Genomic DNA, 12,399 nt, shown 5'->3' with positions numbered 1-12,399 from the left:
CGAAGTGTGAGGTGTCCAGCGTTTTGAACCAGCAATAGAAAGCGAAGTCAGTATGTCGCCACCCAGTGTCGTTGACTATGCGTGTCAGTTAATTTTATTGGGGTATCCGTTCATTGCGTGCAGTGTTTTTATTTATTTTTATTGCTTAGGTGTGTGGACGAGCTCACGGCCCACCTTTTGTCAAGTATGGAGCCCATAGACATCAACGTAAATGGGTCCTACCAACTTGAGACATGAGTTTCATGGTTCAGTTTTCAGTACGATTTTTTATTTTTATTTTTTTATTGCTTAGGTGTGTGGACGAGCTCACGGCCTACCTGGTTAGGTGGTTACCGGAGCCCATAGACATCTACAACGTAAATGCCGCCATCAAGCTTGAGATATGAGTTCCAAAGTCTCAGTATAGTTACACTTAACGCATTAGTGCTTTACGGCAGAAATATACAGGCTGGTGGGACCTACCCGCGCCGACTCACAAGACGACTTACCAACCGTAATTACGAAAATTATATTTTTTGAATATTTCATTTCATTACACGATGTTGTTCTTATACCGCGGAACTCAATCGTGAACGTTTCTTAAGGACGTATTTCATTACAAAAATTGGTACGTGCCTGGGGGGTTTGAATACCGGCACAGTTGCATCGCTTGGTACTAATGCGCCGCGCGCCGGGTGGGTTATTCTTCAGGCCGCGACAACTTCGACGAGTTTTTCAAACGTCTAATGAATTAGCAGCATTTTTCTTTGTCTTGTTCAGTAGCTATTGCCTAACTTTTAGTGATATCAATTAAACTTCATAAATTCATAATGTGAAACTTGAAATCTCAGTGATTATCGTCGAATTTCGATCACTGGACCAACTTTAGTTTTTCAAATTCTGAGATGTTTAGAGGGGCTTACACGGAATTACACTTGCCCATAAAGATAAAGTTTAATTTAGCCTATCGTCACATACCTATAGTGTGTGTCCATGATGATAATACTATAATATTACCTTCTCATATCTGCGTTTAGCCACTTCGTGGCAATAGGCGTGGTTTTTTTTTGTATGATTGAAGGATTACTGGTGGCCCGGAGGCCTTTTCAGTTTCACCAGGACAAATCAAATCAAATCAAAATCAAATCAAATCAAAAAAGTTTTATTCAACATAAATGAAAGTACATACTTGTTGAACGTCAAAAGAACTACCGCCAATTCACAAGAATTAGCCTCCGTCCTGAGAAGAATTGGCAAGAAACTCAGCGGGCATGTCTTTTTTTTTTTTTTGAAATATTAGATTTTTTTATTTATTTTAAATATTAAATATTATTGGCAAATTGACAAATGGGTGAGCAAAGGCTCAGCCAGGAGGGATGGGATTTGCTAGTAGCTGTCCGAGCGTCTCCGGAGGAGACCTAACAACTCGAGAGCAATTGCTTCGCGAATGAATTTACTACCGGATTGGAATTGCGTCCCGCTGAGAAGATTCACGAGTTCGACGAGTACGGTTACCGGGGTCCCTAAGCCTGCTCTTAGTGTTAGAGCTGAAGGCGTCAACGTGGGAATAATTGATGTAGGGTAGGTGTTGGTTGAAGAGTGTACATCGAAATTGACAAGATCCTCAAAGAAGTTCGACGTCGCCGCAACATCGATGTGTTTATTAACTTAAATCGTAAAACATGAACATTAAAAACTTTTCAAGTTAAGTGTTATTTTTGTTCTAAATACCAATTCAAAAACATCGTAACACAAAACTGGTGCAATCTTGCACCGCTTGCACATATCCGCTGTAATTCATTTTTCAAATTCTTTTCTTATCGCGACCTCAATTCTTTTTTCATGTAGCTGTAAAAAAAGGTAATTATTTAAAAATAGTTTTCGTAAAAATGATCTGTATTTCATATTAATTTAATAATGATTTTAAAAAGTCCGTTGTTGATATTTTAGTTTTAAGCTTATCACGCGATTTAACGCCTAAAATAATTTATTATAATTTCGTTTCACGGTTTTTGTATTTTTTTATTTTTTTTATTTTTATTACTTATAAGGTTGGACGAGCTTACAGCCCACCTGATGTTAAGTGGTTGCTAGAGCCCATAGACATCTACAACGTAAATGCGCTACCCAGCTTGAGATATAAGTTTAAGGTCTCAAGTATAGTTACAACGGCTGCCCCACCCTTCAAACCGAAACGCATTACTGCTTCACGGTAGAAATTTTTGAGAGATTGCCGAAAATTTGACGATTTCTTTATTTTTCGATATAAATATAAGAAGCTTCTTACGTGGTAACATTTCTAAAGAAATCCGCAACCAAATTGACGACGTTTTCGAAAAACATCACTAAGTGTGGTTTGTTGACGTGGTTTGATGGCGGAGTGAACACCACGTGCTGAGATAAACGCTGCTGGCTCCGGAAATTGTGACGTCCAGCGCTTATCTTGCTGAACTGTCGGTACTGGAATCAAATATAGGTATATTTAAGACAATAACATGCAAATTTTAAAAGACGTGATGACATTGTGAATGGCCTAAGTCTAGATTTGGGCTCAATGCGACCTTAATTCTTAATTGTATAGGACCTCTTGTGAGTCCGCACGGATAGGTACCACCGCCCTGCCTATTTCTGCCGTGAAGCAGTAATACGTTTCGGTTTGGCCGTTGTAACTATACTGAGACCTTAGAACTTATATCTCAAAGTGAGTGATGCATTTACGTTGTAGATGTCTATGGGCTCCAATAACCACTTAACACCAGGTGGGTTGTGAGCTCGTCCACTCATCTAAGCAATAAAAAAAAAATGTACCTACTTTTTTTTCCTACATAATCGTTGACAGCTTAAGGGGCTATTACACTTACGCGTGCACCGGTAGGTGAGTTTACGGGCTCAACGTGAGAGAATTTGCTAACATGAGCACTAGCAAGAGCACTGTTTCGCAGAATTTATCACCGGATCGGAATCGCGACCCACTGAGAAGATCCGGCGAGAAACTCAGTGGGCTGTGTCTATGGGGTATAAAATAATAGCCTGTCTATTAGTATACTATCAGTTTTTCTCGAATAGTAGACACAATTACAACTATTTTGAAGGTTTAATCTTGCGTTTTTTATTCTCGTTATATTTCTTCCGACATTTCGAACATTTTAGAGTTTTCAAGTCACCAAATGAGAATAAAGTTATTAAATTAGGTTAAAAAATAAAGTATAAAGTTATTCTTTTTGCTATTTAATTATTTAAAATTATACAGGTTAGAATATAGAAGCTTAATCCGTAAATGTTTCTCTAGCGTTAAGATTAATAATAATTTGGTTTGCAAAGAATCATTAGCGGTACAAAGTGTCTTGGCTGTTGCTTCAACGAATTTTTATCAGGTTCGCAATAATTTCTTCTATCTTTGATGTTTAAAAAGGCTTTATATATGAGTCGTCTATTATCAAAGGTGGCAATCTGTGCATTTGGACAAAAAAAATTTATTGATATGTCAATACAGATTGATTTGAATATAATCGTCTCCTTCAAAGAATACGGTTCAAAACCTGCATTAAATAAAGGTTAATAGTTAACCTATTATTTATCTAAGATGTCGTTCCGAAGAGTTTTGTGACTGCCAATCGAATACAAAGTCAATAATTCGTTTTTCTGATTTACCAATCATTGTCCAAAAGTCAGATTGCCGGCTTTGATAATAGTCGACTCATATGTAGGTACAGTTCATTTACCTGCGTATCCGATATGCGTATAGGATATTGATAGATGATCCAAATAACAACCTCATTGCACTCCGGCGAAGTTAAAGATCCAGCGTACGTGAAATAATTGTTGTTTTTAGGACTTAGGAGTTTACTAGAACAGAGTATTTTAAATTAGTTATCATATTTTGTGGTTGTTGATTTTAGAGTTTCTTTCGTTGGCAGATGAGCTCACGACTCGTCAGGCAGGCAGTGCAGTAGGCAGGGTGGTGGTACTTACCCGCGCGGACTCACAAGATGTCCTACCATCAGTAATTACGCAAATTATGATTTTGCGGGTTTGATTTTTATTACACGATGTTATTCCTTCACCGTGGAAATCAATCGTGAACATTTTGTTGAGTACGTATTTCATTATAAAAATTGGTACCCGCCTGCGGGATTCGAACACCGGTGCATCGCTCAACACGAATACACCGGACGTCTTATCCTTTAGACCACGACGACTTCATTAGGCCACGACGATTTCAAATTATTTACCCTATATCGCATATATATTGGGTGACACTGTTCTTAACAAAACATTTTCGAATAAAAAAAAGATTTTCAATTCGACTGTTTTGGTTTTTTGTTAATAACGTGCTCATTAAAATCGCGATAATTACCCTAACCTTATATCCAGTAGTATGCCACTCATTCTGTCTCCGGTACTCGTCAGGTTCGGAAGGTGCTCAATTATTTCATCGACAGGAGTGTTTTCGTAGTCGTCTAAATCTGCTTGTACCTTATTGAAACATTTCAGAAACGTTAATTTTCGAAAAAAGGATAAAAGTGCCACAAAAATGACTTTAATATACCTAGCCTATAATTTTTTGGAATATCATTATACTAGACTGAGCTCTCTGGATTCATTTTTGACACGTATCGAATACTAAATGTGCATTTACTAAATACATAAATACATAATCGGGTACAAATTATACACTGTTGTCTGTACCGCTGTGAGCAGCGCGTCTTGCTGCTGTTTTGACCGCTTTACCCTTCACTCCCGGGTTCTGACTTCGAGGGGGATCGAGCACTTGGGTGAAAGCGCAGGGGAGTCATTTAGTGGGTAGAGCTCTGAATACCATCCTTGATCCGGTTACCAAGGTCTGCAGACCGTCCGATCCCACATAACCCGCGCCCCACCTATGGGTGGGGGCTTTGTGGGAGGTTCGACACCCAGCCCAGAAAACAAAAGAGAGCTAACTACTTTATCACCCAGTAAGGCACCACCTTAGAATAGGGTTACGAATAGAATACGAATTTAGATAGTACGGGTCAGTGTTATATAACCTGTTTATTAAATTTGTTTAGGTAAATCAAGATTGCATATAATTATCACCGAGTGTAGTTAAAGTGTAAATAAACTTAATTTGTGTTTAGTAAGTAATACTAGAGGGATTGAACTATTAATTAGGTTTTTGAGTACTCACTTCACAAAACACAGCTATGATAGCTAAGCCGTCTCTCTTCATTAGAGCCTCGTCGACAGAGAGGTCCGATTGAACATGAACGAAATGTATTTCCATTGGGAACCTGTCAATTTGTAACAATTATGAAGGTAGTCACACTGACTGGTCGACTGGTGGTAGGACCTCTTCTGAGTCCGCACGGGTAGATACCACCACCCCGCCTATTTCTGTCGTGAAGCAGTGATACGTTTCGGTTTGAAGGGTGGGGCAGCCGTTGAACTATACTGAGAACTTAGAACTTATCTCAAGGTGGGTGGCGCATTTACGTTGTAGATGTCTATGAGCTCCAGTAACCACTTAACACCAGGTGGGCTGTGAGCTCGTCCTCCTATCTAAGCAATAATAAAAGAATAAAAAAGTCATTGGTCTCGCGAAAGCCATTGCCTTCCTTGAGACATGAGTTCGAAGCCTCAATTTTGACGTATCGCAGCTGTATGAGTTAAACTGAGATTTTCGATTGCTTCGTGTTGGAAATTTGAAAACAACCGTTACGGTTTTCTCTAAAGAACACACTAATCACTAAACTGCCTTCAATTTAGTTGTAAAAGAAAGCTCATACTTAATTCCGTTTAAAGAGTGTTCGGAAATCCAGTGGAAATGCATCTGTTCAAGTCTGTAGTTGTGTTTGAGGGGGCCTCCAGTGATCGTAGGGTGGATCGTTTCGTCTCCATCAGTGGTGAACTGTACTGTAATAGGTAAACATATTTTTAACTCTGACAGCTGAACAGAAGGTCTATATTACTTTACGTCGGAAAGCGATACCGTTAGAGCAGAGCCATTTAAAGTGTGAAATTTGGAAAACATATAACAAAAAAAAACCTTTGAAGGTATTTGAATGGAGTAAACTTAATAGAAGTTCAATTAAAAACATCGAACTGCTGATGCTAATACCAAATAAACTCTTCTATATCGTTCCCTCACTACTGAGGATCGCGACCACACGTGAAGTTCTTCCACTGTATTCGATCATGGGTGGCATGGACAGCATGGTACAGACTACCACCAAGTGCTTCCTTTACTACATCTGACCATTTGGTTGGTGTTCTGCCCACGACGCGCTTGCCGTCTATGCGACCCGCAATTATGAGCTTCTCTAATTCATGTCTGGAAGACCGAATGATGTGTCCGAAGAAGCTCATAACACGTTCACGGCAGATGGCAGAGAGCCTTTTTTGGATGTTTAGCTGCCTTAGAATGGACTCGTTTGTTCTCATGGCAGTCCACGGTATACCAAATAAAAAGCACATTTAATTACAAAGACAAAAGTGGCGTATTAAGCGGAATGTCGTTTCAATCAAATAGCCTTTCACTTGTGGCGGGTAGCCATCATACAACGCAAGATAATTGACAGATGTCTGAATCTCGCTTACGACATTTTCAAGATAAAGCGCATATATACAAGTTCCGAACAACAACATTCGGACCGTCGGTCTACCGAGCAATATCATCCGCTCGGTGGAAGATCTTCCCTTTGTCGTATATATAAGCTCCAAACTGGTGACCCCGACGTGATAAACGCAACCTTCTGATTCATCATCAGCGCATCAAGAACTTCGGCTACCACAATTCCCGCATTCTCGCAGATAAAAGCAAGTCATCGATAGTTGTCCCACAGCAAGCCAGCATCGCAGCCTCAACAGGACCATCGCAGCCGACTCACCGCGCTTCCTGGCCCTACGTCACGCACCTACACTGCCTCATCGCGCAGCATTCAAGCTCAGTCTCGATTCACCGCAGACTTCGAGCAGCACTTGCGACAATCACGCAGCATTCAAGCTCAGTTTCGACTCACCGCAAACTTCGAGCAGCAATGGCACTTGCAAGCTAATCTCAGCACGGACAACGATAACTAAAATGACACGACCTCCGGTCTCGGAGGGGAGTGATGTGGCGGGTAGTCATCATACAACGCAAGATAATTGACAGATGCCTGAATCTCGCTTACGACATTTTCAAGATAAAGCGCATATATACAAGTTCCGAACAACAACATTCGGACCGTCGGTCTACCGAGCAATATCATCCGCTCGGTGGAAGATCTTCCCTTTGTCGTATATATAAGCTCCATACTAGTTTATATGCGCTTTATCTTGAAAATGTCGTAAGCGAGATTCAGGCATCTGTCAATTATCTTGCGTTGTATGATGGCTACCCGCCACACACTCATCGAAAAATACACCGCTAACAGACCGATTGCTGACCATGACAATTCATGAATTCGTAATTATCTCAGCAAAAGTGTCCGGTCTAAGTTCTGAGGCTTCTTCAATGTAATTTACCGTTTAAACCCCAAATCGGGATAAATTAACTAATTGTTACTTATTCTACAATTTCCTATATTTCCGTTAGCTCAGTCTTTGTGATGACGAAGACGCTAAATCTAATTGGGATACTCAATAGTATAGATATTATTTTTCAAAATCATGCTTTCTGACGACGAACGATTAAATCATGCATTCTGATTGGTGTTTAGTTTGACGTGGAAACAACGTCTAAATTCTTCAAAAATATTTCATGTAAAATTGTTCTAGTGCAAACGATGAATATTTCAAAAAACTAGTTAATGATTATGATTAAAAAATATCCTTCTTTTTCTCCATCGCTCCCTCATTGCTGAGGATCGTGACTACGTTTCAGCTTGTTGACTGCCAGCCTCCATCGGTTCCGGTCAGTTGCCTGGTGTAGTGCAGCGCTAAGTGGTCCGCTGGTTTGCTCGGAGATCTGGTCGGACCAACGTTTGGGGCTCCGGCCTTTAGGACGTTTTCCTTCTACTTTACCAGTGACAGACGTTCCAAGTTGTCTACACCTCTGCGGGCAACGTGGCCAAAGTAGCGCATTATGCGTTGCAGACAGGTGTTAGACAGGCGTTGAGCGTTCTCCATTTTAAGCTGATGTAAGACCGAGACGTTCGTGCGGTGGGATGTCCATGGAATCCTTAATTGGCGGCGTCAACACCACATTTCAAAAGCATCAGCTCTGTTTCGGTCAGCTGCTTTTATGGTCCATGTTTCTGCTCCATAGAGAGCGATTGAAAAGACCAGTGAGTGCACAAGATGTATTTTGGTCCTATTCGATATATTGCGATCTTTTCAAACTTTGCTGCGTCAAACTGCGTCATAAAATATCCTTAGACTCGTTCAAACTAGTTTTTTGATTGTTTGCTCATTGGTTAGTTGTTAAAATGCACCGAATTTTGCACAATAGTACTTTTATTGTTTAAACGCAACGATATTGCCACTAGTGTTTCAGGCTTCATAGAAACTAATCCCAACTAAGGATCCTCGCATTAAATCATCACACTTCCACGAAAGACTTCCCAAATGACCAAATCATATCCTTATTTCTCCAATATAAATAGTCATAATATTTACGATACTTATTTAACATTCTTGTTCTTGTACTTACTAGTAAGCCCGTTGTTAATCGCCGACAGCAATACTTTTTTGTAGCCAACAAACTTGAGGTTTCCGTATTTGATGAAGAGGCTGTTGAAATCCTTGATGACGTCCGTTGTTTTGATGTCAATAGGTGATTGTCTTTTACCGCCTTCTCGACAGCGGTCTCCCGGCCAGTTGTGCTGATCTAAGGTTTTGTGGTATTGTTAGAAGGAGAATTTACACATGCGGACATTATCTTCCAATAATTCGAACCAATGATTATCTCGCAGGGGAATGGACGTGACAAATTTGCGGGTTTAATTTGACCATATTTCGTGGAAATATTGATTCCCTAGAGCATAGGTAAATGAAGCCCCATGTAGGCACCCTAGGTGGACAACTGGCTCAGTACTCATGAAAGGTATATGGTGCACTTATAGCAGAAGGCTCGGAAGTAAATATTTCATTTGTGCAACGTGTTTCAATCGTAAATTAATACTCTCAAGAGCAGGATAGCTATTATAGAAATGAACCGATTTCGTATCGCGAAGTATGCGGTGGCTTTGGTACTACATCATGGCACTGGGACTCTGAGCTCTGTGAAATTGTAGAAATCTAGGAATAATAAAGTATGTTAGCAGATTTCGCTTCGTTTAATATACGTCCAACTTATAAGGCGATTTTTTTTAAGTTTACGATTCAAAAATTTGTAACTAAAAATTATGAAAAATATTACCGTCATACCGCCAAACTGTTCCGTAATTTTTTGACGGTGATGTAATTCCTAGAAAACAAAAGTAGATTACAGATAATAATAACGATAAAGATAAATAAATCCATTCTTGGTAGCCAAAACTGGCCACAACTCTGCCTTCTATATCTACAACACTATATACATTTGGTATCTGGGCGATAAACCTATCGAGCGGTCACAGGCTTTCTATGTTCCCGTACTTGTTTCCTTTAAGGTCCTATTTCCAGTTCCAATTATGATGAAGACTAGCTTTCCACCCGTAACTTTGGCTGCACACTTTATATGGCTTTGGTAGGAACCTGTATTCGGAAATGGGATGAAAAGTACCCTTCCTCTGATTTTATGTACCCTTTCGTCCATAGTAGTTCGACTTAACTGAATCAATACTACATATATCTCCTAATCTAAATTGAGACAAGTGTCTGCCGACCTGTGAAATCCGGAACACGTAACTGCTGTTATCGCGTTACGGTATATCCACTGTTTATCCAAAGATCGGTGGTTACCCAAGTTTGATTTTTATGAGACAATTAAGTTTTAGGTTGAGTAATTTCGTGAACGTAGAAAGGTTGCATTTTTACTTTGGAAAAAATTACTTGTCGCGGACGGAAACGAATGCACAAGAAAGGCAGCGATACGTGAGGAATGGCGACGTCTTGTGAAGCGCACCAACACCCTAACTAATGACCACGGTCAATCCGCCAAGAGTGCAAGCGGGTAAGAAGAAGAATACAATTGAGACCAGGTGCAACGGGAGTCCGGTAACTCTTCAATTTAATTTACAAAAAAAATGTAAGCTAAGAGGTCGACCGAAGAAGACATGGATGGAGTGTGTGTATGACGATATGAGAGAGAGAGAAGTGAGTGTTGAGATGACAGCTGATAGAGGAGAATGGTATAGAAAAATTCGCTGTGCCGACCCCACCTAGTGGAATAAGGTGGAGATAAAGAAGAAGAATTTAGTTTATTATAATAAACTTTAGTTCAGTTTTATGACACGTGGGCTCAAACCTGACGACGTTGCTAGCACGAACCCTAGCAAGAGCCGTGCTTCGCAGAATCTACCACCGGATCGGAAACGCGACCCACTGAGAAGATCCGGCGAGAAACTCAGTGGGCTGTATATATATTTTTTGAAGGTGTTAAGTATGTCACGTAAAATTACCTACCCAAAAACACAACTGTCACTAAATACAAACGCATTTTAAACTACGCTTTAGACATTCTATTCAGCAAATGATTATTGTCTTTTTCGTGATATAACACGACGAGGTGTTTTGTCTTAAACGTGCTTCTGTTTGTAAACTTTTGACTATGATTCTTTCATAATACGTTTGTTATGAGATGTTCTATTACGAATTGTTTTGAACTTCCATGTCTAAGTGTTCATTATAAAGAGATTTTTACCGTAATTTCTAGTTTTAATGAGTTCCCAATATTTCGGCCATCGATATATACTTAACACTATCATCACGGTAGACTGAAGACTGTAGAGTATTAGGAGCAGACCAATCTGACGTGTTCGCTCATGCGACCCGGCACAAAGACACCCCTCCGATCCTTACATCCCGCTTTTGGAGGCTAGCTGTTGCAGCTCCGTGGCTAGTGAGGAACGACGACCTGGGCCTCAAATCGATCCGCAAACACATCAAGTCAGCGTCAGAACGGTACTTCGATAAGGCTATGCGTCATGATAATGGCCTTATCGTTGCCGCCGTGGACTACTCCCCGAATCTTGATCACGCAGGAGCAAGTCACCGTCGACGCCCTAGACACGTCCTTACGGATTTTTTTTAATTGCCGTATAGGCAGACGACCACACGGCCCACCTGATGGTGAGTAGTTACCGTCGCTCATGGACTTCAGCAATGCCAGGGGCAGAGCCAAGCCGCTGCCTACCGCTTAATACTCTCCACAAGCCTCGTTTGAAGAAGGACATGTCATAGCGCTCGGGAAACACCGTGGAGGGGAGCTCATTCCATAGCCATTCCAAAGAAGATCTCTGGAAACGCACTGTGGATGAACGTAGTGGCTCCAGGCAGTATGGATGAACTCTACTCCGGTGGTGGCCGGTGCGATGGTAAAAACGAGATGTCGGTATCATCTCGAACAATTCCTCAGAGCACTCCCCATGGAACATACGGTACAGAATACAGAGGGAACCGAAGTCCCTCCGCAAACCCAGAGGTTCCAAACGATCCGTGATCCATCAGATCCAATAACTCTTACATTAGACGCCTTCAGTTCTAACACCAGGAATAGGCTTAGGGACTCCGGTAACCGTATTCGTCGAACTCGGCAAAGAGTTCGCCGTGCAACCTAATCTAAGCATCAGTTCGCTGAGTTTCTCGCCGGATCTTCTCAGCGGGTCGCCACTGCGATCTGTTAGTAGATTAATTCGCGAAGCGGCTGTTCTTGAGTTGTTAGGTCTCCTTTGGAGGCGCTCGGGCAGCTGTTAGCTAATCCCAGCCCTTCTGTCTGGGATCGTACTCACCCACCCGTCCTGGTGAAACTGGGAAGTCCTCCGGGCCAGCAATAATCCTTCAATCACAAAAAAAACAATAAGTCTACACTCTTGTCCGTGTTTGGATATTACCACTGGAAGAAAACCATTCTTAACCAATTTTTAATTTTTTATTGGTTAGATGGATGGACGAGCTTAAAGCCCACCTAATGTTAAGTGGTTACCGGAGCCCATAGACATCTACAACGTAAATGCGCCAACCACCTTGAGATATAAGTTCTAAGGTCTCAAGTATAGTTACAACGGCTACCCCACCCTTCAAACCGAAACGCATTACTACTTCACAGCAGAAATAGACAAGGTGGTGGTACCTACCCGTGCGGACTCAGAAGAGGTCCTGACAACAGTAATAAAGTCAAATAAAGGAAAATACGATAAAATACGAGTTAGTGATAGCTGTTTTCTTTAATTCTCTTTTAATGTTTCTGATAAAAATCCGGTCAGACCATTATCATGTAAGATGTTTGGTCTGAAACATATTGTAATTTCGATAAGAACTATTAATTTAAGTGGGTTTTTTGAGTCTCTAAATCATAAATACACACATTTATTGGTGCAT

At 40.8% G+C, this 12,399-nt stretch overlaps 1 protein-coding gene across 1 annotated transcript; it reads right to left on the bottom strand.

The window, feature by feature from the left end:
• Positions 1-1,125: 1,125 nt before the first annotated feature.
• LOC101745468 (carbonic anhydrase 1) lies at positions 1,126-11,929 on the bottom strand. The gene is made up of 9 exons (XM_062669230.1): positions 11,913-11,929; positions 9,299-9,480; positions 8,591-8,767; positions 5,745-5,871; positions 5,147-5,249; positions 4,343-4,455; positions 3,702-3,825; positions 2,267-2,439; positions 1,126-1,827 (listed from the first exon to the last, which is right to left on the bottom strand). Exons 1-9 carry the CDS (start codon positions 11,927-11,929, stop codon positions 1,797-1,799), a joined length of 1,047 nt encoding a protein of 348 aa, XP_062525214.1. The 3' UTR covers positions 1,126-1,796.
• Between the last annotated feature and the right edge of the window lie 470 nt (positions 11,930-12,399).

This window comes from Bombyx mori, chromosome 6 (genome assembly GCF_030269925.1).
Source record: "Bombyx mori chromosome 6, ASM3026992v2".
Lineage (NCBI taxonomy): Eukaryota > Metazoa > Arthropoda > Insecta > Lepidoptera > Bombycidae > Bombyx > Bombyx mori.
Note: the sequence above shows the minus strand (reverse complement) of the source record. Positions and strands in the feature narration are given on the sequence as shown.

Bases quoted from the DNA above. Each gene is read 5' to 3' on its own strand.
- LOC101745468 (XM_062669230.1), bottom strand. The intron at 8,768-9,298 runs GTAATATTTTTC...ACAAAACCTTAG, and splicing joins AACAGTTTGGCGGTATGACG to ATCAGCACAACTGGCCGGGA. The intron at 5,872-8,590 runs GTAAGTACAAGA...TACCTATTACAG, and splicing joins GATTAACAACGGGCTTACTA to TACAGTTCACCACTGATGGA.